The sequence below is a fragment of the Melanaphis sacchari genome, unplaced genomic scaffold (genome assembly GCF_002803265.2).
Source record: "Melanaphis sacchari strain LSU unplaced genomic scaffold, SCAv2.0 Contig64_pilon_pilon, whole genome shotgun sequence".
Classification (NCBI taxonomy): Eukaryota; Metazoa; Arthropoda; class Insecta; order Hemiptera; family Aphididae; genus Melanaphis; species Melanaphis sacchari.
The window spans coordinates 438031-465141 of record NW_020271462.1 but is presented as its reverse complement, the minus strand read 5'-3'; the positions used below and the strand labels follow the sequence as shown (position 1 = coordinate 465141).

The window sequence follows — 27111 nt, the reverse complement described above, 5'->3', positions numbered from 1 at the left end:
TTTTTTTTTATTTCAAATAAAATAAAACGATTGCTATATAACTTAATACATAACTTATAGTGTTTATACACTATACCATGACTGCATGTATAAAACATAAAAGCACTAACGTTTGTGGTAAATTTTTCCGTGATAAGTGATAAGGTTTAAATTCATAACTACGAAAGTGGTAATTACCATGGTTGTCTATTTGAAATGATAAGGAAACGGATTATATAAAAAAATTTTCCTGCGAAGAACCGTTTGTATATATATACACATGTAAAGTGTGTAAAGACTAAAATTCACTAAAGTAGTGACCGCAACGCAGCTTGTGACCATTAACCGAGTGATTCCTTTTGTGATATTGTTTTGAGTTGACGATGCTCTCATGATAATTCATTGTAATCTTAGTAATCTTACTAAAATATTCAAACTAAATTAGTTTGAAATTCAAACTAAAATCATTAAACTCACATTCCAATACGACTAGGTACGGGTTTTGTTGTCATCATGACATCGCCCCGCTCGGTCGCCGCAACCGACCTAAATGAAGTAAACGACTGCGACTTGGACGACTTGGGCAGCACTTTGGATATAGTACACGAGTGAGTAACGAGTTTTAATTTTTATTGTTATAAATTAAGTTATTATTGTTATACGTCACAACTCACAAGCATGGGATATTCACAATTTTATTATATAGAAACCATATTTATTTATAAGTAGATAGGTATGTTCTCAACACATTTAAGTGTGTGTATGTCTAATCTGTAATCATAACTACTGAATATTTACTAGAAATTGTTACTTTGTCGGAATAAAACACTAAAACCAATGAACTTATTACGTTGGTCATAACTAGAGGACAAATTTTTATGATTTTACATATTTGTTTCTAGTGTATGCAGTTAAATGGAAGCAAGATATCTTTGCGATTCATAAAATACAGAATTCATAGAAAAAAATTTATTTTCCATAAAAAAGCATATTTAGGGGTTAGAGAATAATTAACATGTTATACAATATATGAGAATGTTTTATATATATCGGCATTTTGATAAATACAATATTCACTATACGATTTATTTCTTGGTTCTAACTTCTAATATAAATCAATCATCAGATATTCCTTATCAATGGCGATAGCAGTATAGCACACCAGTTATTTCTTTAGCTGTTACAAATATTCAGTTGTCCGTACCGGTATATGTTGATATTATGTGATATAACTAATAATTAATTAATAAAACAAGTTAATAAATAGTATAATAAATAATACATTTCAACTAAATATATGTATTATTAATATTGAAAGAATATTTTGCATTTTTAAGGACATAAAACATCATATATCTGGTATTTTAAAAGAATATTAAAATAATATAAATCTGACCTCTGATCATAACTATTATTTCAATTGTAAGTAAATTTAAGATTTCACTATTATTTATTATAGTATTAGTAATACCTAAACGGCTATATTATTATATAATTATTTAATTTCTTATGATCTTTTTTCTTTGCAATAGGTAATTAAACATAATACATTCATACATAAACACTCCAACACATGTTTAAAGTATCTATTTGTGAGTGATTGCATTAACTACAAAACCTTTGTACTATAGTTTATATATATATATATATATGTATACTGTAATTTATTATATAAATATATATTTATTATTTAGTTATAGTGTAACATTAGTATACTCATATAAATGTGTGTACCTAACGTCTGATTATTACTTAATCTAATGCTCAATCTAAGGTTACTGTTGAAATTTAAAAGATTATACATTATCAGTTTTTTCATGATGTTTTTATTATGTTTTTTCATGTAACTCTCAATTTACACTATGGAATTTTTTTCTATGTTTATTCATAATACTTTAAACAGTATAGACTAGAAAGAAATAAAGTACAAATTATAATCATTAATACTGGCTGATGATTGGTTGCTTATTTGATAAACAATGGTACAGGTATGACAAATATTTGTACTCACCAGCTATAGTCAGATATCAAATTTTAATTCATTATCACTTATCAGTTAATAGATGAGTACCTAATCGACATTTGAGAACTTACAAATTATAACTTGATTATTGTGGAATAAAAATATATTATCTAGACTCTAGAACAATATTAGGTAAAAATTAAAGTTCCAGTCTCTTTCTTTTATGGCTACTGAATTTCATAATGAATAATAAAAATCATATTTTATAAAAATGAAATAATTATTAATATCAAATAAAATAATTTATTGAATATAACTCAAATATTTATAGATAATTAATATGCAATGCAAATTAAAAGAAGTTAAACATAATTCTATTTAATTAAAAATACCTCATTAAACAAATAATAATAATGTACAATTTAGTAACATTGGCTTGAAAGTAACTTCCTTTAAGTAAATTTTGAATTTTACATTTTACATTTTTAAATATTAAATCATTTTAAACTAATAATAACAATACAAGTAAAATGTATTAACAAATTTATGAATTAGCCTATTGGTATTATGAATAATTTTGTTTTGTTATGTAATTTTTTTGTTTAATTATAATAGATAAAAAATAAAAATAAGTTCCTACTTGGTTCTTAATAAATGAAATATAAAAATAGAATAACTTAATATATAAAATTAAAAGACTAGCAAAATATATTATTAAATTCAATTATTTTAACAACTGTTGAAAAAATATTGTTACTACTGTCTACCACATTATTTTTCCTAGTCAGGTTGTTTACTCGTAACATCACTATATCTATTACAAATATATAATTTTCAATTACAATGATTTTAATATTTTCTTCATTAGTTGCTTTGAAGCATTGTTTTTAAATCTTATTATTATTCAACAGTTGTAGAACTGTGAGCATGTATTTTTATGTTAAATATTTTTATGCTAGTAGGAAATTTTACTTAAATAAAATTATCAAATTTCAATTCTGAAAGATCAAATTCAAACTATATTTTTTAGAGGTAACACAAGAGGCTCATTTGTATTATGTCAACTGGATCACCAGCTTCTATCTATTTCTGTGAACTGTTCAAATACTCAAAGCACCTTTTTTTCTTTTTCCTTGAGATTATAATATAATTAGATTTAACAAGATTTGTATGTATTATCTCTGTTTACATATAGTATACTCACATGTAACAAATGTCATAAAACCCAAGTTTAGCAAAATACATTTTATTTCATTAACTTAAATTATAAAAATAAATTTACTTATTATCATGTTTAAAAGTAAGAATATAAAATAGGCTTTTATTAATATTATAATTTTAAGTAAGTTATGAGCGTTTTAAAATTTCAATATTTTATATAGCTATAACTCAGCTTAAAATTATAATATTAATAAAAGCCTATGTCATTGCCCAGATTAAATTCTTACATTTAAGTTTGATAATAGATAAATTCATTCTAATGTTAAAGCTAACAACATAAAATGGATTCTGTTAAACAAAAATTTGCTATGTTGTATGTATGTAAAACAGAGATAACACATGCGGGTATGGTATCCTCTTAAGTGCCTTAAAAACACTCACATATAATGGGTAACACCTATTAAATATAAGTGGAATTTGAGTAAAGAGTAATTAATATAAGATCATTTTCACAACAAAATTTCTCAAATGGAGACTAAGATAAGACCGATGACTATCAAAAAAAGTAACAATAGGTTTTATAATACTTGATTTTAATTGAAGTGGAAAGAAAATTTTGAATGTAGGTATTCATAAAAAATGTTATAGATCATCTGTTCATTTTGACTTCACTATTCCCTTCCTTAAGGTACCTATATGCTAAATGCATTGGTTGAAATGAGTATAATAATGTATTCTTTGTTGGAATTAATCTGTTTATTAATACATTTGAACCACATTTCCTTAATTTTTCTCTTTAGTTTGGGGCTAAACCCAAACATGTTTTATACACGTTGATCTACTCACTCTAATCATTTCAACATATCAATATGTTTTTCTAACAATTCATAAACTTTGGCAAACCATTTTTAGTTTTTTATCTTTATAACTGAACATCTTGCTCTGTTCACTTATTAATTGTTGTTATGACAAACACTTGTTATTTGTAAAGCTATAGAAAAAATTCACACCTGGTCAGTTGTTTAAATATGATATCTTAAAATTTGTTTCATCAACCATGTTTTTTCTACTGATCTCAAAAGTCCTCAATCAATTAAAAATCCCATTTTTCTATGTGTAAGAAACCAATTTACTAATAATTTTCCTGGATTACTAGTATACATAGCACTTTTTCATGCCTTATTGATTCAGGTATTATATACCCTACATTTCTAGCTAGCTTCAGAGTTACTCATCCTCAATACTAAAAATTATTTTATAATACTCAACAACTAAGTTATGCTATAATTAACTATAACTTTCAGAATTGCATCTAATAATTTCTTGATTTGTGATGGTGAATGTTAACATTGTTTTAATATAGTTAATTTTTTTAATTAACTTTTAATAATTTCTTTTAAGAAACATCTTTCTAATTTAATTAATAATATTATCTAAATTGTAAATTTATAAAATAGTTCATATTAGATTTATTCTTTTTAGATTCTCAATAAGTAAATGTAAAGAAAAAAAATGTGTTAGATGCCATTCCTGTCCAAGAATATACTTAATGATAAAACTTTAGCCCTGGTTATAATAGATTAAAAATAGTATAAAAATTAATAACCAAATAAAGTGTTGCCTTAAATATAATCTTTGTCATGTTTTTTGTATACACTTTACAAAAAAAAAAAAAGAAACTTAAACTTAAAATGTTTGATTTTTTTCATTTATAAAAATATTAATTATTTTTAAATAATATAATACATATCTAATTAGTTTTATGGTGTAATATTTTGAATATTATTACAGTAAAAACGTGTGTAATTCACTATGTATGGTTTAAAAATATTTACCCTTTTTACACGCAAATTTGGATTGTACAAATATCGCATAATTACCTTACAATCCACATTTGTATATTAATTTTTTTAACAATGTCACTACACTATACAATAAATAAAGTTACTAATCTCTCGATTTTAATATTTATAATATTATATGCATATTATTATACATGAATAATGGATGAATACATGACCAACTTATCCTCCTCAGTTATCTATTTTAATAATGATTTTTTTTTTCGTAGTAATCCAACCAAATAATTATTTATCTATTTATCTAATTATTTAATGTTTTTTTTAATGTCTAGAATTGACAAATTTCTTGAAGGTCTTTCATCTGATGGTGCCGATTTACCAGTAAACAATGATAAAAAAATTGATGAAATTAAAACCACTGATTTGGTAAGAATCTTAAATTTTTAAACTATTAAATATCATCTGTTAATATTTTTAGTACCATTTTAAACAATACTGCCAGATATATATATATTATATGAATATTTTATATTTAAGGTATTAAAATGCCTAATTTTTTTTTTTATATGCTTGATAATATTTAATTTGCAATAACCTAAAAAAATAATTAAAATTTTTGTATTCACATCCAATTATCCAGACATTTTTAATATTATATACCTATTATTGGGATTAGTCAAAGAGTACCAAGAGTATATTGAATGTAATTATAAATGTATATGTTACTATTAAGTATGTAAATTAAGCAAATAATATTACTGAGTAATAAATACTCAATAAAACTATTTCTGATCAAATTATACTACAAAATATTGGCTATTAAGTTATGTTAATACCCATTTTGTTCAGATATTGATAAATTTAGTAATACTTTCTAGGTTATGATGATAATTCTGGTCTTTTTCAGCAAAATTTGATAAAAATGTTCATTGAATTAACTTTTTGAATTAGAAATAGGCTAGTATTTTAAAACTGATGTGAAAAAATAACATACTTCAAGCTTTGTAACATGTCAATAATTGTACAGTATTAAATATAAGATACTAGGTAGCAGTTTATCAATAACAACTATATATTATTAGTAAATAGTAGTTATATAGTATAAATCATGGTATTGAACCACTTGTGTCTAATATTTCTAAATACATTCATGTACATAACTTAATCTAATAGTCAATTGATTTTTGTGGTGGGAACATAGGTGAATTACTTTTATGATGATAACTATATTTACCACTGTGTAAAGATTAAAATTATGGTAGTCCTTACATTTTACTTCCATGAATATCAAGATTAATAAATCAGTTAAATTTGTACTATAAATGTATTCATTTTTATATAATCAAATATGAAATTTGTTATTATTTTGAAGGTATTATTTTTTGTAGACAAATAAAGTTGGTGATCGAATAAAATTATTAAGCATTTTAGTTATTTCTATTTTTCAATACAATTAAACAGTATTTTCTTTCATATAACCTAACTCTAGGTAACTCGAAGTTCAAGGAAAAAAATTCGACTTTCTAAAAATGTTATAAAAACTTTTAAAAAGTATGTTTTTATTTTTAAATCATTTTTACATTATACTTGATGGTCTTCAAATTCTTCGTTATCTTCATCCAATATATCGGAGATAATATCAGACCATTCTCCACAAATATCCAAATTTTCATCGACATTGACGTATGATGTAAAAATTTCATTAAGATTTATTTTCTCCGTTAATTTATTCCATTCATTGTTATTATCATCAGAAAGTTCAAAGGAATATTTTCAGTCGAAGTTCAAAAACCTGATTTTGTAAAACAATTTACGATCATTTCATTTTTTACGTGTCGTCATGCTTTATCGCATAGCCGTATAGCATCCAATATGTTTATTACATTTTGATTTTTATCATTTATAGCTGATATAATTTTTTTACTTTTTCTTTTCGGTAAAATATTTTTAAATTATTTATTATGCCTTGGTCTAATGGGACTATAATACAGACGTAGTATTTGGAGATAAAAACTGCACTTGAATAGCATTAAAAGTCGAAGTTAAATTGTGTGCACTAGAATTATCAATAAAAAGTAAGATTTTCCTTTTCTCAGTGATCATTTTTTTTATCTAATTTCATTAACCACAAATTAAAAATTTCAGACGTCATGCAAGATTTTTTTATTTGCATAATAATCTAATGGTAATGACTTTACTTGTTAAAAACATCGTGGTTTTTTTTTATTTACTATGATTAGTCTTAATTTTTCTGTGTCAACATATCGCCCTTAACAGAAGTGCTACTCTTTCTTTGCTAAATTTTTCCCCTGAATATGAACATTTTTTTAGATAAATATTTGAAAAATAATCCTGTTGTTTCGTATACATTAAAAATTGTTTGATGAATAATTTCCCATGAGTTTCGGTAAATTATTAAACCATACGGAACGTTTTTATACATCTACAACGCCACTTTCATCATAAACTTATTTAAAAACAACGTTATTTCTGATTTTCCAATTTGTAAACCACCCACTGCTGGCTTTAAACTGTTCGTACCTTAACTCATGCTCAAACTATTTATCTTTTTATCATAAAATGGATCCATTTATTGGAATTTTTTTGTCAAGACATTGTTGAAACCAGTTTAATAAAACAGGATTCTATATCAGAATATTCTTCTATCGTTTCATTTTTTTCGAATTGCCGAGTTTTATTAAAGTTTTTTAAAGTTAAATCTTTATTTTATTATTATTGTAGACAAATGTACTCGCTGGAATTCCAAAATCTTTGTCTATTTTTTGTTTTTTCTTTTCGCCTTTTTCAATCATTTTAAGCAAGTTTACTTTTTTTGCATGCGATAATGTTATTAATTTTCTTTTTTAAGCCATAATAATCATTGTATTAACATTGTTAAACGAACAGATGGTATAGAACTTAAACTGAAAACCATTGTATAGAGTCACAAATATGTAATCGATCATAATGATCGAATTTTTCAAAAGTCAAAACAAATCATAATATGCGAAAAATAATCACCTCGATAAACTATTTTTAGTACTAAATTAGGATACGAAAATTCTAAATATCGAAAACTTGTCTAATTAATTTTCGAGTTAACAAGATTATTTAAACATTTAGTGTTATTGTTATTTGAAGAGGAATTTCATTTATTTGAGATATCGAGAATTTCTGTAGTTATCAAGGTTCGAGTTACCGAGAGTCGGTTGTATATGGCAATCTTGAAAGTAAAAGCTTTATAAATAATTTTAAATATATAATACAAGTTAAAAAATGAAATATATGGTAGAATATGTTTTATATATATATATATGTATTATAAATATATGGTTTTTTTTATGATTATTCAGGAAGTAGTTAATAACAATAGAACTCCTACCACTCAGATGGATGTAGAATTTGTCGGGTAATATCTTTTTTACTTCAAATATTTCAACATTTTAAAATTTAAATACATTTTAGGAAAAATCCAGCTGTGTTCCAACTTCTAGAAGACCATGAAAACTATGGTGTATATGAACACAATCCAAATGAATGTAACTGGAATGTTTTTTATAAAACACTTCCCCCTGTGAGTTATTTGTATTTTGCAATAAATAATTTGAAATTAAATAGATAGGCAAGTGGATACTGCTCTGCTGTACATTAAATATTAAGTTTTCACGTCGTGGATGTGTTAAATTTGAATTTTATAATTTATTATTATACATAAAAAACAATTCTGAGCAGAAACGTTCTGATAACCTATAATCTATATCATTAAATACATTTCATAATATGTTTTGTGATATTAAAATTAAAGTGATTTATTTTATTATTAGTATTACAGTAGGTGAATTTAAATATTTCCAAACTCATTGTATTTAATTATTATGATAATAGTTAATATAATTTATATCATATTTTACTATTTTTATTATTATAGGGCTGTGCATTTAATGCAGTAAAAACCTTAAAAATGCGCTTTAAATGCCAAAAAATGTATAAAATGTACTTCAAATTGTTTTTAAATGCACTCAAAATTTATATTTTATATTCATATTAATTTACAAACGCAAACGTTTAATTTTTAATTTAATTTAAATTCGAACTTGGAAATTTATTGATTCTCTGGTATGTGAAAGTATTTGTTTAAAACATTTTTTTTTTTTAATTGTTGTAAATATTTGTTTTGTTAAAATAATAGCATACATTATTTCTGCATATGTGTTTGTGGACCTATCTTATTCGTCTTCACTATTTTATTAGTCAAAAAGTGCTCTTTCAAGATGATAAAAATTACTGCCAATTTTTTGCCAATAAATTTTTATATACTGATAAACTCCTTTCTACATTTGTTTGTGTAATAAGAGAATATCGCATAAATAATATGTCATCGAAGCTGAGATCATCTGGGAGAGATGATGTAGAAATTTCAATTCACTCGAGTATTTTCGAAATAGTGCACTTTGCATAAAATTGTGTTTATTTTTCTTTATCATTTATCACTTGTTGAATTTTGTTTTGAAGTTCTGTCTCAATTTGGATAGAATCTGCGAGTAGACAAGTGCACAATTCTAAACGAATGATATTTTCGGGTGGTGTTCCAAAATTAAATTTTATATAATATGCTGAATTGCACTCTAAATTCTGATCCATCGTTAAATCTTGTATTTTTCCAATAGATGTTGCGTCTTCCCGGTTGAGTTCTATGACTACTTGTTTAATTAAAACGTAATGTTCAGAATAATACAAAACTGTATATAATCATGTTTTCCACCTAGTTAATATTGGTTTCGGTGGTAATAGTTTATTAGGGGTAATCGTTTTAAAAATTTGTAATCATTAAAATGCTTTTAAAAATATTTTCTTTATATTCGAAATTAATTCGTCTACTTTGGAAAAATGTTTCTAATTTCTTCTGCTACCCTATGTAGTGCGTAGGCAAGACATGTAACGTGTTCCATTTAGAATAAAGTAATATTAAATTTTTTTGCCTTGGCCATGTATGGGTCTGCGTCTAGCAAAAATAGTAAAACAGTCTCCATTAAGCATTACATGGCCATAATAGTGAAAGCGATTGATTAAATAAGCTTAACTATTGAACCACTATTAATGTTTTCCAATACTATTGAATCTAATAAAAACTTAACCAGAATATCCTATTTCCAATGTTCCAATTACTGTATTTGCAATATATCGGCCTGTCTTATCAATTGAAATCCAAATTTTTTTTATTTGAATCATACATTCTGATTTCACATTAAGTTTCTTTGTAACATTTGTTGACATATGTTCTCCCTAATGTACTTTGGTCCAATATCAATTTATCTATGTATTTTTCTAGAAAATTAGAAATAGTTGGTTACGATTACTTATTTAGTGGTATATTCGCACATAAATAAGCTTTACAAACATCAATTTAAAATGTTGATTTTGATGGCCTTGTAATCAAAGTTAGAGAATATAAAGTTTCTTTATTAATTAATTTTTTTTTTAACACCTAGAATATGCTTATCTCTTACTATGTGCTGTTGTATCATAAACTTTATTTTTACTAAAATTCTCACGGCATATACTTTGCTGTACAATATTTTACCATCTATACTGTAAATATCAGCGCAATATTAGGAAACAATATTAACAATATTAGTACTTTCGTAATATTTACGAAAATTGCGATTTAAATTTGAGCATTTTTACTGTAAGTACCATGCATACTCGCAAACACCTAACAGGTACTTACGACAATGCCGAGTAGTTAAGATCAGTGACGTAAATACGTGGGTACACGACGATGCACCTGCTAAAATAAACTGAACTCAAAATTCTATGAAAATATAATTATATTTTATTGTTTTATTGAATTATTTAATAAAAGATAACAGAACTAAACAAATGATAAAAATATAAAAAATATCGTTGTGTAATAATTATTTTATCATTAATCAATTATAGTCGTACTTAATATTATAATTATTTATAGATAATTGTAAGCAAATAATTTAAGATAAATATAAATAAATGTGCATTTTGCTAATGCGGTCGTTTTTATGTTCATAACGATTGGTTGTCTTAATAAATAATAATCACTAGGGTTAGGATGTTTATGCACTAAAAAATGTATGAATATGTATGCACTTATGCACTAAAAACAGTTAAATATACATAAAAAATTTGAAAAATATGCAATAAAAAATAAAGAATTGCAGACAAAAAAAAAATACAATAAATATATAGAGACAAATTGAATTATTAATAAAATATAAACAAATGGGTCGGTACTATTTATATGTACTCGTTATTGTCTATTAATTTTTCAATTTTCTTATTTACTATATAAAATAAAATTAAATATAAATAAAAAGAGTTGCATTGAATAATTATTGTTTGTTTTAAATGTTTCGTTGTAAATCTTCATCTATTTTGTGTTAATATGTTTTTGAATCTATTAGAATTTGTAAAATACTTTGCAAAACATAGATAATCAAACTTATATTAAATTTAGTTAATAAAATATAAAATTACGGTATTTTTCAGTATTTTGCATTGAAAACCGTCAAATATGTGCTTAAAACAGAAAAAACACAAATTATGCAACTTATCAATAAAAAACGGTAAAATATTCAATAATATGCAAAATAAAATTTGATATTTTGAATATAGATTCCATGAAACACATATCTATATAAAAATAAAAGCTATTGGATAACCTAAAAAAAAAATATGCAAAATCATAAACATCCTAACCCTTATATTCTAATAAAACGAAGAAACTCTTGCACACAGTAATATCATACATAACTACGCGATTTACCCGTACTTACTACCTAGGATTTACTATTCAGTTATCAAATAGTTTTAATATATTTTAATTCAGAAAAATGGAATTTGTAAGTACAAAAAGAAAAAAAGAAAAAAACACCATACACCATTATTTCCAAAATAAACTATTAAAAGTTTCAAGTGTTTCAAATAATCAAACTGAATTTCCTTTAATTTATTTAATTTTTAAAACATTTTTAACAATTCCTATGAATACTGTGTCATGTAAAAGAAGCTTTTCGCGTTTACGGCATTTAAAAAAAATAACATCTGCAGACAACAATAAGCTAAGAACCTCTCAGTAATTTATCTTTGTTACAAATTGAAAAAAACCAACTCATTTATGTAAAACTAGTTATCGACGAGTTCAATAGCAGTGTGTCAGTCTCTGGATACCTCTTAGCTTTAGCATAATTAATAATTTTTCAAAACAAAAATAAATATGTAAAACTATGGAAATTTTATTACTGTTTAATATATTAGTTATTATTATGTTATGTTTATATTTTGCACTCAGGGAGCTGCAAAACTTGGTTGATTAGTTTTTTTTTTTTTTGGGGGGGGGGAGTCATACTTTGCACAAAACTTAATAACCAAAAATATGATATAGGTATATTGTTTGTTCTTAGGGGGGATGGGGGAGACTACCTGTGTGCACCTGCTGAAATTTAATGGAATTATGTCAATAGTTAGATATCTTTGGTTAACCTACTTGATCTGGAAATTTGTTACTGATATACCATAAATCACTACTCCTCTAATTGCCATATCACATCTTGACCAAATCAAATGCTGTTATTACACGCTTAAACAGCTTGTGTTAAATATTTCAAAATATTTTGAAAATTATTGCATGTATATAAATTGATAATATGAATACTTCATAAAAATTTTAAGTTTCTACTGTTATTCAATTTTGAATTATAACAAAATAAATAAATGTTATCAACAACTGGTATAGCTAAAATTCCCGTTTTCCTTTATTGTTTTTTTATTTTTTTCCAACTATTAAAAAAAAAGATATTGGAAATTTCTTACTCTTGTAATCTGTAAGTACAAACTAGATTCAAGTTTCTACCATAAACCACCAAAATTAAAATTGAAGCATTGTTGCTGTCCCAAAAAATAATGATAGATTAAAAAATAAATCATTGTAAAATCAATATATTCATTAATCCACTCAGAATATGAAATTAATAAAAGCTATATATTTTTATTTCTACTGTTTCATATATATAAATAATTTATTATTTTAGGATGACCAAACATTTGTCAAAGTAGAGCCAAAGACTGAAATTGTTAATGGTAATTATCAACTAATTATATATTTTTATTTATAAAATTAATTACAAATATTATATCTTGCTAATAGCTTGATAATTAAATAATATACATCTTATAATAAATGTTCTTCAATATGTTTGCATATTATTGCATATTGATTGCATTATTGCAATCACTTTGTTTTCATAATTAATAATGAGTATGTTTATATTTTTAGATTACTTCCTCAATGACTCAGACAATAAATTGGAAAGTTTCTCTTTTAACCTTGATAATACTCCGGTAATAATTATTTATTAATACATATTGTAAAATTGATGTAAAATTTGTATGAACTATTATGTAAATGAACTTTAAACTGAAGACCAAATCTGAAATTTTATCACTATTATAAAATAAAAGTTAAGAAAAATTTTATAATATCTATATCTACTTGTTCCTTCAATAAATTAGATAATTGAGATAAAACTATAAAATTTTAGCTATTAATTACTATTTTTTAATACGATTATATAGAAATCTTGAAGTATAATATGTTCAAACTAAAGAATACTTCTTTACTACTATGTATGAATATAATACAATTAATACTTTAGCTAGTGCAATTTATTTATTTATTTAATTAAAATCAAGAGACTTTTTTCTATTACAAAAATGTAATGACTGTTAGTGTATGAAGTTAAAAAATAAAGGATACAAATAAGAACTATTTTAAATCAGGGCTTGAAAGTTGTAGCACTAAATATGTTACTTTTTAGCTCTTGAATATGCATTTCAAAACTCCAAAATATGTGCTATAAATAGCTCAAAAAAATTAAAAATATGCATTAATATTGAAAAGTTATAAATTTATTTAAAAAATATATAACCAAGTAAATCATTATTTTCAACATAATGCGAATATTTCATGTTATATTATGTGAAAATATTACCCAAAATAGTACTATAAACATTAAATTAGCAAAATAGCAGTAAAAACCATAAATATGCAAAAAAAAATAGCAAAATTAAATTTTGTGTATAACATCAGAGAAGTGTGAAATATATTTTTATCTTACTTTGCATGTTCTAGGAGGAATCAAGAAAAAAATGCATTTGCTACAACTTCCAAGCCCTGATTATAATTAATTAATTTTGATAAAAAGAAAAATAATTACAAAAGAAATTTTTAGATAAAAATATATCTAAATCATGATTAACATTATTACCAGTAGTTAACTAAATACTAATTTGGGATGATAACAAATAATTTTGTGAAATAGTAAAATGTATGACGTAAACTGGTGTCATGAGTTCATGAATGTAGTTTAAAGTTAATTTTAATAAAAAAGAATCATCACACACCCTAATTTTCAATGCATTATTGCACTCTGACATCTAACATTAGTCATGTATTAATAAAACAAATACTAATGAATTACAAGTATCATCCTTATAAATTAATGTTTATACACAAATTTTGACCTAGTCAGGGATGGGCAAGATACTCAAAAATCAGTATCGCGATACTAAATACTTGGATATTGAGTATCAAGATACTAGATATTCGATACTTTATATAATTTTATCAAGATACAAGATACTTGTATTGAACATACTGTCCAATCCTGGACTTAGTAATATATATAATTATTTTAACTTATTTGACTCAAAAGAAATTGAATGAAAATGAACTTTTTGCCAAAACTACAAATGAAAGTGCATTTTTATGACATTGTGAAAAAAAGAAATACTGGACTTGTTTACTAGTTGACTCCAATTTATACATTGTTTTGAAAGCATGTAATCAATATATTGTAAAACTTAATGTGTAGTAATGAAATATATTATTTAAGTCATTGTTTTATTTTTTATTGAGAGTAATGTGAATGGAAAAACTTAAACCAATTTATTAGAAGAACTAGTTAATAAAAATACCATTAAATTTTACATAAACTTCATTTTATAACTTCAATAAAACTTTAGATTTGATCTTCAACTTAAGTAAATTACATAAAATTATAATTCATAATGTTATAGATTAAATATACTAGTATATTTAATCTATGATAATGTATACTTAATAATTTTAAATTTATAGGAAAAATCAATTTTTGAACAACATTCTTCTGAAGCATCAAATGGTAAAATTATTCTGACTTTTTTTTTGTTTTTAAAGTATTAAATTTTAGCTAATACTTTTAGGAGCTACCACAAGTGAAATTACACATTCAGATAATGAATTGGAAAACTTCTCTTTCACATTGAAAGCTGACAATATCAAAGTAAGTTATAAGCATGTAAATTTAATGATTCAAAATAAATAATTTAGAAATTTAAAGAAATGTATAAAACAGTTCACAATTTAATCATACATTTCCCGTGTTTAATTTTATATATTTTTTGAATTAAAATTTTCTCTAATAACATAATATACAGTATGCCAATTATTGAAAAATCAATAGCAATGATTCAAAACACAATAAAGATATAATGCAGTTTTTTAATGTAATAAATGACTAATAGCAATCCCTTTATGGCTTTATCATGGTCTAAAAAAAAAAATTTTAATTTAAAATTATCCATTGTATAGAGTTATTAATTTATAATATGGAAAAAAACAATTTTGTAATTAGCTAAATTTTAAACAAACTAAAGCAATTTATTTAAAAAAAAAAAAAATAATAATTATAATAATAATAATAAGTGAATGGTAAAGTGATATGGGTTTTACACTTTTTAATAATTAACTAATGTTAAACCAATAGTTAATAAAAACATACTACTTTTTGATATTTAGTATAATTTATTTTTTTTATTGATTTTGATAATTATTAAAAAATATGTTCATCATTATTAATGCACCCATTAATTTTGTAGACCCATAATCTTTATAACAAAATTAATATTTAACTAGTAATATCTTCTACTTGTATAGCTAGATTTAAAATTTTTTATTAGGTAGTCAAACTAAAAAAGTCAAGACTAAAAATCAGGTAGTCAAATTTTTGTAAAACCCTCTGTTAATCCATTTTTAAGAAAAAACCAAACTCTAGTCACATATTGAACAATATATAAATTAATAAAAAATGTACACATTTTTGATAATATAAGTTGCTTAAATTCATTCTAAATCAAACTAATTTCAAAATTATTTTATATTGTTATTAAATAACTATAAAGTTGCTACCATTTTAAAAACAAACATTTGGAAAAAATACTCAGCTAATTAACAGGAATTTTTTTTTTTTTGTATAAAATGTTAAGTTATACTCAGAAATATTGTCATAATTATAAAAATATGTAATACTTATGTCACTATATAATTTGTGAGTTTGAAAAATAATTGTATTGTGATGAATAAATAATAAAATACATTTTGAAATACAAAAGAATGATACAAAATTTATTCATCAATAAAACTTCTAAATCATAAATTAAATTAATTTTTAGGATAATTTATCTAATGCTGAAGTTAAAAGGTGGAAACCGTATAAAAAATGTAAATACTCTAATTCTAAAAGTAATGCACCTTTACCTCATCTATTCAGAAACAATAACCATAAGGTTAGTTTTAGTGTTGATTTCTTTTCTTTCTATTAAATAATAATTATTTTTTTATATTCTTGATATTTTATTTACTTATTGTACAATTTTAGAATACACTCAGAAAGCCAAATCCATGGTATCGCAAAGATTCAACAGAAAGAAATAATGCTCTTCAACAAACATTTAAAAATCAATATCAGGGAAATGCTTCATTACCATCTGCACCTAATAATAATGGTTCTACCTTTTTTCCGCCAAGAAATTACAATTCACAACCTAATAGAGGTAATTCCAACAACTTCAAAAAAATGCCAAATGAAATACAAGGTACGTCTAATATTTTGAAGTATAATATATCATGTCATTAAGAGGGCGTCACAGTAAAAGTGAAACGTATACAACGCTCAAGAGATGGCGTTGAATTTCATATCGCCGCCGTCGCGGTAGGCCGTAACCACGCCTATCGTGTACGCGACGGGGTCCGCGTGTTGTTATTGCGGGAGAGGTACATTATTATTTCACAGACTGTCGTTTAGAACGTTTCGCGTCAAACGTCATTACAGGCCGTTACGTAAATTGTCGCCCGTGAATTCTATACGGTGCGCTGACTCGCTACTGGCTAGCAAGTCGCAAACCTATTTTTTAATTAAAGCTCCTGTTTGCTTAAAAATATTAACCAATAAATTAAGCATACAAATTATTATACACCAGAACTCGATTTATATTTCTAACCCAATTACTTTTTAAAATACATATAAAATAATAATTTCATTACGATTAAATAGATTTTTTAGTAAAAGTGTTACGTATTTTACGTTGTAACTTATAAATGACATGAAGCAATTTTTGTTCGATAATTTAATTTTTTATTTATTAATAACATTTTAAATAGTTCTGATTAGTAAATATTGATGTATTTACTTATTTTAATTTTAAACATAATACCTACATAAAATATGAAGTTGATTGTTGTACATAATATTTATTAAATAAATACCTACTGTAATAATATAATTATTTATATTATTGCAATTGCAGTACCTATATGTAAAAAAAACAATATGTATAAACTAAACATTTTTATTGTTCATATAATATATATAAATTAAAATTAAATTATGTAGGTACTTACAAATGTACAGAACACATTTATTTACACATAATAATTAATTAAAACACAACATTTGGATTAATGACAATTTATAATAATTGATAACTTAAATTAATGCTAGCGGTCATATAGATAATGGATAACTGACTTACTATAATATTATATTACACCTATACTTTAATTTTAAAAATGTCATAATATGTACGACGTACGTGAAATTATCTATATAAAATTTGCATAGTTATGTGTACAATAATAAAATGTAATATAATACATAACATTATACAATTAACATTTTATGTATTTATTTTGCGTTGTAATAAAAAAAAAATCATCTGCAACAATATTTATAGTTCCATATAAAATTAATTTTTATAGAAACTAAATAATTTAATATATTAATAAATACTTATGATACAAATATTTTTTAATTTTTTAATTTTGACGGTTTTAAACCATTTCAAACGGAAGATTTGGATAAATAATGGTTTTATTATTATAACGCCGAACATTTTTTTTTTCCAAAGAGTCATCATCAAACTCTTAATTTTTATTGTATTTTTGTTTATGAGACTGGAGTATTAAGTTATGGGTAATGCTAGAAAAAAATCCTGCTAAAAGCTTTGTACTCCACCCAAAGGTTTGATATAAAAAAGTTATATTAATACCTGTGTCAACAATAGTTAATACTAATTTTGCAACAAAGAATATTCCCATTAGCCCAGATACAAAAGTTCCAATTGTCGTAAACCAACCCCATATTTTAAATAACTTATCTTCTACCATTTTTCCAAGCGTGTTTTCATCTATCAAATATTTGAATTGCAGACCTTGGTTAGTGGTATCATATCCCATAGATTGTCTGATTATATTATTCGTAGCAGCTTTCACTTCTTGCGGAAACAATATATGCTGTTGGAAAGCTTTCATTGTATCCTGCGTATATTTACCGGCATTCATAAGAAATTCCGGACTTTTATACGACCATGTCCAGGACATGGCCAGTTTAAGCCTTTGTGGTTTTTTAATTTCTTGAATATTTGGCAGAACGGCAAACCATTCACCGCCCAATTCGAACGCAGGTGGTAAAAGCACATTGCAGTCCACCTGTGTTCCAAATTACTGTAAAATATGGGTTTTGGGCGCCATAAATAATGTTTTGTTGTTATATAAAATACTGGCAGTTCATTAAAACAATTTCTTTTTTGTGAAATTTCTACGTTGAATTTTTTACATTTTATTAAGTAGATAATTTCACTGACTTTTATTGCGGTAAACCCTGGTCCACCACCTATTAAATATGCCAATTCTGAAAGACTAGAAGATGCTAATGTGAGTCGTTGCTCAAGTAATTTTCTGTCTAGCTCACATTGTTTAAGTAGTATATCGTTATACAACGATGTAATAGTTGATTTGAAGAAATTTTTGACATAAACAAATTTTGTGTTTATGTAAGCTAATAAATTAGTATTTTGAGCAATTATGGTTTTTCGTGTGAAATAATTAAAAAAATGTAGGTTCTGTTAAAATTAATAACTGCATATGTTCAGTTCTGAATAACTGGGATTCCTGTGCAAGCGAACGTTTTTTTGACTTTTTTTAAAACAAAGACTATTTTGTCAGTCTCCACAATATAAGTATATGTATTTGAACTTTCATCAATAATATTTGACGTAATTAATGACGCTGGTCCATTATATAGGACACTGATATCGTGTTCTTCACAGTTTATGTTATTGTTTGACCAGATAGTTTCACCTTTAAAAGCATCAATGCCGTAATTGTCTGATAACTTAAGTTTTGTACCTGTTGGAAGTATATCCACTATTCGTCTTCCCGAACTTTCATTTACATCGCATGGTCTGTTATAACATTTTAATAATAATATTTAATTTTTAAAACTGTTATAACCAATATTCGAAACGGATGAAATACGCTGGTTTTTCAAAAATAATAACAAATTCGCGAATTAGTAGACTCATATATTCAATCAAATTTTAAATTAAAAATCATACTTGGATTCTTGATTACTACATATAAATTCATCAAATGTCAAGTTATGTAAAACTTTTTCAGTACCCCAATCATTAGTTTCTTTTTTTTTTTTTTTATTGAACTTAAGCCCGGCAACTAGGGCCATTAGCTGTTTGTAAGGGTTACGTTGTAGGTTGGTACGGTAGGTTGTATTTTTATGATTGTTACGGTTGATAGCAAACACGTGTATGTGTGGCAAGGTTTTTAACCACTATGATCCCGAATGGTCACCCATCCGGGAGCTAGTAGCTGTGGCCGTTACTTACTCTCAGTCGCATTCCGCGACTGGTAGCAGCCAACGCGCCACGCCAAGCCACAATCATTAGTTTCATTATCCCTCAAATCCACCATTTTGCTAAAAAAATTTAATAAAACATATGTATTATAAATAAAAAATAATTATAGTTTTAGTTTTCATACAATAAAACTTAGATGGCTACAAATAATTAAAATTTACCTAATTGTTTCCCTCGATGAGCATGGTGGTTGATTGCCAGCACCTAAGAAAAAAGATTCCACAACAGGTTCTACGACATCTGGGTTGGAACTTTGTTCACACGAATTTAGTCAAATTAATAACCATATTTGATAATAATATAATAAATAGTTATACTTAATTTTGGCACGAATTCCTAGAATATTCATCACTCGAGAACTCAGCGATTTTTTAACTGATAATTTTTTTGATGGGAAGCGATGAGTTGTTTTTTTAGGTTGATCCATTTTCACGTTAAAAAAATTTAAAAAAATATAAGACCGTAATAAAATTCCAGTGAAAATCTAAGTTATTACTGATGTTAACAGTTAGACAAAATGACAATATTTGATATTTACTGTCATAATTTATAATCAATAATTGAATAATTAAATATTATTTAGATACTCACCCTCTTTCATATTACCGACGGGCGACGACGTGAATACGATAAGTGTTGATAACAAATAAAAATATAAAATTTATACCGATCAAGCGAATGATCGACCTTCGCCGTATAATAGACTATATGGATTATTTATCATATCATACATTTATTCAAATCGTATTGCAAAAAAAACTCATGATTAGGATACTATATACATCTAGCTATCTATGAATGAGTATAGGACATAGATAGTTTAGACTAAAAGACGCGAGTATATCTTCGAATACTATATAAATTAATAAATTACATGATACGTAATATTGGTAAAATATATTTGTAAATAATATATAAATTATTGTTTTATGTATTAGGCATTAGCAAATTGTGTTTGATAGAAAATAACAAAATTTCTGTGTATTATCACAGAATAGAAAATACGTAAAAATAAAGAAAATATGCAAATTATTTTGTTAGAAATTCATAACAATTTTTCTTTTTAAATCTAAAATCTAAAATTTAAAAATTTAGTACAAGATTCTTCATAAATTTGTCTAGTTTTATGAAAAAAATATCTACCGGAAATACAAATTTAATTTTTATGAGCGTTTGAAATTCAGATTTTTACAATATTGGATATTCACTCTATTTATCATTTAGCGATTTTCTTATGTTGTAATTAAAAAAACGAATAATTGTAGATACTTTTAATAATTTATACTATATATCTATTGTATCAATTCCTATACTTGATACTATTTTCAAAAAATTTTCACTTTTTCTGAGCTGTTTACGAACATTTTCAATTTTTTTTCTATAGTTGTTGATAAATTAGTAATTATAAATTTGTTGGGTCAAGAAGCGCGAAAATTTAATTCAAGGCTCCTGCACATATTATTGTTACAATAGCAGTTGAAAAATATTAAAAATCAACGTGCACAAGTTTTTTTTATAAGTTTTTTATGTTTGAATTTTGAAAAAAAATTGTCAAATTTTAAATTATTTTCTAGTTACAAATATATATTATTATAATATATCATAGGCTGATTCTTTGTCTTCGTTAGGATTCGTTTTTCTTATACAATATTATATCACTCAATTCAAATTTAACACAATCCAGTAGGTATGTAGTGACTCACTTGTAATCTACTATAAAGCAGAGCGACACCCACTTGGCTACCTTTTTTTACTTATACAGTTCAACTAATTTAAATTTTAAAAAATTCGTCTTGAATATCAATACGCTAATTTTATGGAACAATTGTGTATGATTAAAAAAAAAAAATGTTTAAATCGTATGTTTTCTAGCTGATGTGTGACAATTTTACAATATAATATGATGTAGTTCCATTTTGCGCAAAATACGATAGTAATAGAATACGATTTATAACATCGAAAAATAAAATAATATTATTCTTTGACAAAATTATTATTTTCGTATTGACGTATTTGGCTATTTATAAACCGTGTGCGGCTACGATAAATAACCAGTTTTGACCTATGATGCGGTATGGCTGCTTATGCAAGCGGGGTGGTGGAAGAAGTATTATTTCAGAACGCTGCCGCTATAATCGTTTTAGCAGCACATGACGACGGCAAATTCATAATTTTTTTGCCAAAATATGCTTTCGTACTTCCAATAGTACTCAGGCCTCGTTGATCGTAGAAACATGATTTTGGTATCAAAATAATCACGAGAAGTTGTACTAAATATTCTTGGAACAGATTTTTGATATCTAAATTTGCCGATTTTATATAATTTTTTAAAAAAATGAAAATTTTACAAATTTCAAACACAAATAAAATTGGTTAGAAAAAATATTTTAAAATTCTGTTCCAAGAATATTTAGTACAACTTCTCGTGATTATTTTGATACCAAAATCATGTTTCTACGATCAACGAGGCCTGAGAACTATTGGAAGTACGAAAGCATGTTTTACGGTCGATTTTTTTCTACTGTGACGCCCTCTTAATATAAATGTGTCATTTTAAGTTGTGTACTGGATAATAGGAATTATTATTAAATACCTATATTAAGATTTCATAAATATATTAAATCAATTTCAGGCAATAAAAATGTTGCACCTAATGCATCATTTACAAGGAATGACAATGAACTGGCAAATTTTCAATTTGGGAAAAATAATTCTCAACTTACTATACCAAAGCATGATGAAAGCCCACCTTTAAATGTGCCAAGGCCATTACGTCATCCACCTGTCCCTATAATTAAACCTCACAGTTTAGTTGGAGAAGTAAGTATTTTTAATTAGACAAATAATTATTTTTTTTTGTATTTATTAAACATAAGTTTCATTTATTATTATTATAAAAAGTAATTTGTATAAAAAATCGTATGTACATATATTATCTTTAAATTTAAATTAATTAATAATTTCTTAATACTTCTAATTCATAACCTAATTACTTTTTAAATTTTATAACCAGAAAGTAATATAATTCTTTAATGAATCATTAAGGTTTGTTTATAGAAAACTTCCAAAATTAGTTTATTCATTAAAAACTTTTAATCTAAAAAAATACTTGGTTATGAAATAGTTCTTTCAATAGACTAAATAGTGAATAAAATCAGTATATTTTAAATACAAATTTTACTGCAGTCAAATATTTTAATTTTTGATCAAAGAGACTAAAAATTCCAAATTATATAAGAAATATAATGAAATAAATTAAATAAATTTATTATTATTTTAATTTGGTTTTTTTTATATATCATCATTATTTCATTTAATAAAGATACTTAAGTGTCAAAATCTGTTTTAACTATAATTTTATTGAATTATAAACTTACTTGTATTTCATTAATATGTACGTTATTAAAAGTTCAAATATTTGTGACATGTTTTTAACTTAAAGTATATGATTGCTATTTTCAAATATATATATATATAATATTATATAATGTGTATAATTTTTATAATTTGTTTATTTATAGTATTTGAGTCCTGTATCTTTGGTTGGAACGACAATAAAATTTTTATCCCGAAAATTGGCAAATACAAGTATACGGGAACAAATTGTCATAGAATTAGCCAAACATGGTATCTTAGAGGCAAGTAATTTAAAATAATTTATTTTAATTCTTAAATAACTACTATTATTTTATAAATAAAAATCTTAATTTTTTTTAATTATTAATTTAATAATAAATGTAATCACATTTTTTATAAAATATTGACTTAATAATGATCTCTTATTTCAATAAAATTATTTATATAGTCTATAATATTTTGTAAAATTTTCAAATTATTCAGTATTTAATTTATTTTAGTTTATTTACTTATTTAATTCAATTTCATATTTGATTAATCTAAATCAAATTATATAAATATAATATATGTTTTGATAAGTACATGAATAATATTAAATTATCTTGTATTAAGATACACACATATATATATATATGTTACGTTCAAAGTATATAATTCAGACTAAATGGACCGTATTTTTACGCTTATTATTATTTTTATTTTTATTTTTTTTAATAAATTTGAAGTGGTTGATTTAAAATTTTACGAAGAATGTAATATTCTATCAAGTGAAAAAAATTCAAATAATGTATTTTTAAGACGTAAAGTTGAATACAAAGAAATAATAAAAGAAATTAAACGATTAAAAAGTTAAGAAAAATTATAACCAAATGATTTTAAATTATTAAAACGCTATGATATAATGAATGTAAGTAAATCGATTAATTGAACCTGTAACTGATTCAAAATCCAAATACTATTATATATTATGTTTATATAATGAAGAGTTGTTTAAAATAATCCATGATGTACATTTATAAACTGGTCATAAAGGTAGAAACTTATTGAAACATGAACTTTTTTAAAAATATAAAAACATTACTATTGAATGTTTAATGATTTTATTTAAATCTATGTGAATCATGTTATAGAAAGGGTAAGCGTGAGAAAAGGACCAGTTGTTAAAACAATCATTTCTAAAGAAATGAATTCTCTTTGTCAAAAAGATTTGATTGACATACACAATCTGATAGAAATGATAAATTTATTTTAGTTTATCAAGATCACTTAACAAAGTATATACCATTAACACACAAATGTGCAAAAAAAAGTTGCCTTTATATAGTAGCGGTATTTTAATTTTTTTCTGAGAGTCCTTTAACATTATTTTATAATATATAAAAACACAAAAAGTTGACCCATTAAAAATTACTAAATAAAATTTAATTCATATTTAATCAACATGTATACATCCCCAGTCATGGTGTTCTCTTAAAGACATATTTTGACGCACACACAACATCATGGTTCCAATATGGATTTAATATTTTGTCGATTTTCTAAAATTTGTTTCATTGTTTCGGTTTATATCATGTTGATAATAGATGTTTCAGAGGTTTTTAATATATTAGAAAAATTGCTTGTATCGAATAAACATTGTGATATTCAAGAGAAGAATGCTTATTAAAATTTTCAGCTGAATGTTTTCAATTACCAATTTTTTTCAGAATTAAGCTATCTAATAAATTCCACCTTTGTTTTTGGAAAATTTTACACAAAACCTACTAAATACACTATTTTCTACAGCCGAGTATGCCAACCAAGAAAATTGCATCAATTAAGAATATTTAAATTTAAAATTCTTTTCTTTCTTTTCTTTTCCATTAATATAAATTTAGTCAAGAAAGAACTTAAAATCAAATCTTAAATTTACCTTAAATGTATTATAATAAATACGGTCATAACTAAATACTAATCTCTTAATGAGCGTACCTAATAGCTTAGCTAATTTTAATCAACTTCTATTAAAAAGAACTTTGATAGTTTTATTTTTTTTAATATTTTAATAAATGATTTTTTTTTTTCAGAATAATTGGTGGACACCAGATGATATGTTTTATGCAACATTTTCAGAAAGAAGTATTGCTCAACATGTATTTAAAATGTATCCTCAAAATACAAATTGTTCATATTAAAACAAATGAATTCAAAGAATTATTAATTACACTGCTGTTATGTTGTGTAGTTAAGTAAAAATAAATTTTTAATTTAATTAATAAATATTCTTTTTTCATTTATGCTCACTTTTGATAACACTTCATGAATGCAGTTTATCAGGAGGCCCTGTGTAGGATTTCATAATTGTGTGGAGGGTTGAAAAAAATATATAAAATAGATACATCAATAATTAGTAAACCCCGCACCGCACTATTACACACGCACTGTCGTGATAACGATGTGAGGAAGTAACTAGAGATTAAGTTTATGCATATTTTAACATGTCACGAGACAATTAATTGTCAAAAGTTAATTAATTATCAATCTCATTTTAAGTTAAAAATGTATACTTAAATCCTAGAAATATTTATAACTTTAAAATAACGTTAATGAGTTAAGTATTCAATATCATAATTTATAAAATAGTTCAATCTCTGTATTTAGTTTACATGAAACATTTTTGTTAAATTTTAGAGTTATCATAGAATAAATTTAAAAAAACATTTAAGTATTCATAGTGACCTGTACAATGAGTATGAATCAAAAGTAAAATAATATTGTTTTAAGAACTGGAGTTGTTGAAAAAAACTGTTGGTATTAAAAGTCAAAGACAATGTTATAATTTTTACAGCCTAAAAGTTAATGAAAGTTTAGGAAAAAAATATGTAAATGAAGAATACACTCTTTTCAAATATAAAATAACTAAGGAAATCCAAAACTAATACATTTCATTAAAAATGTATGCCGTTGCAAGATTGAATAGATCCTTTTTAAGGATAAATTTCCAATATGCAATTTACTATACCACTAAACTTAAGACCATAGAAATTTTTAAACTGATTCACATACAGATAACTATAATATTTAATTATTTGTACTTCTATATAATTTTTTTATACTATATAATACTATGTGGTAAACATACATAAGTAAATGACTACAATTAAAAAATAATTTCTATTTAATTATATGTAACTATTTTTTTTTTAGCATTATTTTATTGTTTCAAAAAAAATTTTTTATGAAATAGGTGATAATTTTATTTTATTCCCATTTCAAATGTTTAAATGTACAAATCACCAAGTACAATTTAATCATTACTTATTAATATGATTATCAATTGTTAACAGTTAGTTTGAATTAGACTATACTGTAGGTACTTGGTGATAATTTAGTAACTGAATTATTAAATGAACAAAATGATACTGTTTATAATAATTACGAACAATTATAACTTGCTATAAATATGTTCAATTGCAAAACTTCTGTGGTTACTCCATATTTCCTGAAAGTTTTAAATAGTGAAATGTAAAATGTATATTTTATTGCATTATTATAAGACATTTGAAAACCATATAAGACTGTAAATATACATGTTATATTTAAAACATAATATTAACTTCGTAATAATTTATATCCATAGCAATACTAAAATGTAACATTATTTAAACTAATTAAGTGTTGAATTTTATTTTAAAGGAATCCGTTGTGTAGTCCACACTTTGCAATTAGCAATGATAAATTAATTAAAAGATGATGATATCATTAAAGTATTAAATAATATTAGATTTTTGGCAAGATGGCTGAGAAACA

General features: G+C 24.3%; 1 protein-coding gene across 3 annotated transcripts; it reads left to right on the top strand.

The window, feature by feature from the left end:
- Positions 1-287: 287 nt before the first annotated feature.
- Positions 288-25519, top strand: LOC112600483 (GATA zinc finger domain-containing protein 14-like). Of its 3 annotated transcripts, XM_025347722.1 has the most exons (13): positions 289-587; positions 5238-5331; positions 8259-8314; positions 8371-8479; positions 12969-13017; positions 13214-13278; positions 15077-15119; positions 15181-15260; positions 16429-16542; positions 16635-16851; positions 22598-22785; positions 23487-23603; positions 25389-25519. In XM_025347722.1, exons 1-13 carry the CDS (start codon positions 493-495, stop codon positions 25494-25496), a joined length of 1335 nt encoding a protein of 444 aa, XP_025203507.1. In that variant the 5' UTR covers positions 289-492; the 3' UTR covers positions 25497-25519. The 3 variants fall into 3 exon arrangements, with proteins under 3 accessions (XP_025203508.1, XP_025203507.1, XP_025203509.1); XM_025347723.1 differs by lacking the exon at positions 16429-16542 and having other exon boundaries at positions 288-587; XM_025347724.1 differs by lacking the exons at positions 8259-8314; positions 8371-8479.
- Positions 25520-27111: the final 1592 nt, after the last annotated feature.